Source organism: Octopus sinensis, linkage group LG12 (assembly GCF_006345805.1).
Source record: "Octopus sinensis linkage group LG12, ASM634580v1, whole genome shotgun sequence".
Taxonomy (NCBI): domain Eukaryota; kingdom Metazoa; phylum Mollusca; class Cephalopoda; order Octopoda; family Octopodidae; genus Octopus; species Octopus sinensis.
In genome coordinates, this window is record NC_043008.1 from 31,419,807 (window position 1) to 31,422,931 (window position 3,125).

The window sequence follows — 3,125 nt, forward strand, 5'->3', positions numbered from 1 at the left end:
TTAAAGCTTATGGGGGAGGAGTACAAATGTGCATATGGGACTCGGTGTTATTTTAAGGAGAACAGTCCAACTTATGCGTCATCAAATACGGTTGGGAAATGAAATCTTTCCATAGGCATTCAAAATATCATTTCTTCTATGAGTCGTCAAGCATTCATGTTTATTGTATAATGCAATGAAAAAATCATTAGTCTTTGTTATTTTATAATCACTTTATTAACGGAAAATGATTTGCATATTTATAATTAAATATCGAAATATATCTAACTGAATGTAATGTTTTTGAAGAATCTGCAGCCATAGTATGGTAGAATGAAAAATATTTAAATGCCAATAAGACAAATACATACAAACCAGATTTAAGCGTATATATTTTAGATGTCAAATGCTGTAGAACAGTAATTGGCACACCGCGGACCTAGGGGCTTTTTGAATGACATCCATAACATAAAATTGTTTTCATTCTTCTAGTAGTGCGGTCCACTTGATGATGATACGGTGTCTTATGTGGCTCATTTCTCGAAAAAGTTTGCCCGTGTCTGATCTATAAATTTCTTTATCTCAAGATTTGATTCTGAACAAATAATTAGAAAATCACTGAGGCCATATAAAAAAACACTTTATCTTTTAATTAAATGTTTTTTATCTCTTCTTATATATTTTTTCTCTATATTTTTTCACTGTAAATTATTTTATAATACATATTCATATATTTTCAGTTGTATCATTTAAAATTTCAACCTATTCACCCCACATCTGTCAATGATAAGGAAATTCCGTTAAAATATTAGAATATATATTTATGGCCGGCGGTTGTCGCAATGTTTTCCTGTCCACTTTGTATAACACTTGCAGGTAAACATGTCCTTAATTTCCCTTTTCAGTAAATGCGATTCAGTTGCGTTGTTCACAATATTAAGAAGGGTTTTCAACTCACGTCTGTCAAACTCATTCAACTTTAAGTCCTCAAATGTATTAAACTCCCCTTTAGAATTACGCCAATATGTACTATCACCAATTGTCCCCCATGACTTCACACAGCGACCATTACCATTACATAGATGCTCACTGCAATATTGGAAAGTTTCGGTCAGTTTTTTAATAAAGGGTCCAAGGGTTGTGGTTACATAATTTTTCAATGTTTTGCAATGTTCTCGGTTTCTATAACTAAATGAACTGTCCCAGATAATCACGCCGGCGCTGCCTGTTGCAGCTGGTATTGTCATGGAAAGCAGTAATTCAGCCTAGAATAACAGAAAATAAATGATGCTATTAACAATAAATATAAATATTGAGAAAAAAAATTTAAATACTTCAATATCTATTCACATGTTTGCCATTCGACATATGTTGATTTTTTTCCTATGGTAATAATGGGGTAAAATGATGTAGCGGGCTGTAGAAGCTATGCAGAACGCTCACTCAGGGAAATTCTCTATAGATTGGGATCTAAATGGTTCGCAAAGAAGAGATCAATTCAGCCCGCGAACAGTGCTGCAGAGAAAACCAACACGTGGCTTTCAATTTAGAGTGCTGATCTATGAAATACTGCTATGCAAGTCGGACTCTGTTTGATCTCGACAGAGTCAAGCAAATAAAAAAGTAAATAAGGTAGCAGACAAAAAAGATGGAAGAAGGAAAGATAGAAAGAAAAAGAATGAAATCGGGAAAACAAGATTAAATTGAAAGGCTCAACGAACCTTGGTAAAAAGTACTTCAGGATGTTCATACCGAAATCTCACATAAGGAACCACAAACGTTTTATTTTTGAAACTAAATTTGTCATATATTCGGAATGTTTCATTTAAAGTGTTCACAACGAAATGGAAGTGTTTTAGCCAAGTGTCGTTTTTCGAGTGTAAATAGATTGATGGATATAATGCAGAGCTTAAAGAAAATAACCAGCCAAGTCTGAAAAAATATATAAAGACATGCGGAAAAATTAATTTCGAAACTGTTATAATTTTATATATATTTTTTTATATTAAGATTATTTTATGATTATAGATAGATAGATCGATCGATCGTTAGATAGATAGATAGATAGATAGATAGATAGATAGATAGATAGATAGATAGATAGATAGATAGATGATAGATAGATAGATAGAAGATAGATAGATAGATAGATAGATAGTAGATAGATAGATAGATAGATAGTAGATAGATAGATGATAGATAGATAGATAGATAGATAGATAGATAGATAGATAGATAGATAGATAGATAGATAGATAGATAGATAGATAGATAGATAAATTTAGACATATTTCGATCATGAATGACCATGGGATTACATCTCGAAAATTCCTCCCCGAGGCCCAAGTCCGGGCAAGGTTGTTTATTGATGACCAACAGTCACCCATGCACACCAGTCTCCTCTCTCCACGCCACGGATGTTATCCAAGGATAAAGCAAAGGACGCTACGGTTTGGCACTAGTGACGCCGCAACTTGTTTCAACAGCTGAGTGAACTGGAGCAACGTGAAACAAAGTGTTTTGTTAAAAAAAAAACAACGCACCTGTGTGGGTGTTTATATATATATATATATATAAGTAAGAACGATCTAATGATCGGTGACATTGACATCGTTAATGTTCCGTAAGAACAGTTATTTACAAGCTACAGTAATGATATGGAATAGGATGGATTTCCAGAGATGTAATTATTTTGGTGAATTAGAATGACGACCCGGAAGTTATATGGAATTTCTACAATCTTGTGGGAACTATACCATCAAACAGGATGTCCAGTTTCTAGATTCGTATATGTAACGAATTTAATGTGAAAATGAGTGATTCATAACAGGCCTCTATGTTAACTGAACTATAATTAAATGGTCAGACGGAACCAGCTTTTCATTGTTTTCTGCGCGCTGATGAAATAGTTGAAATAGTTATGATTTGCTTACTGTTTGTTTGTGAAAAATATTGTACCGATACAAGGTACCTATTGAAATGAAGCGAATCTAGTGAAATTGAAGAGTTTTGTTCGTGGATAGGATGCGGTACCGGTAAGGGTGTATCAAACATCAAACACATATCTGAGTAAAAGTTTGTATAATATCGCAGTGTAGCACGATGAAATACTCCATCGTGTAGCAATAGGATGAATGAGAAAAAAA

The 3,125-nt window shown here is 33.5% G+C and overlaps 1 protein-coding gene across 1 annotated transcript in view; it reads right to left on the reverse strand.

The window, feature by feature from the left end:
• Positions 1-206: 206 nt before the first annotated feature.
• Positions 207-3,125, reverse strand: part of LOC115218003 (hyaluronidase-1) — a 9,475-nt gene continuing 6,556 nt past the window's right edge. The window contains exons 4-5 of the mRNA XM_029787748.2: positions 1,701-1,911; positions 207-1,244 (exon numbers count right to left, since the gene is read on the reverse strand). Coding sequence (XP_029643608.1) covers positions 801-1,244; positions 1,701-1,911 — 655 coding nt within the window. The 3' untranslated portion in view covers positions 207-800. The remainder of the gene's footprint in view (positions 1,245-1,700; positions 1,912-3,125) is intronic.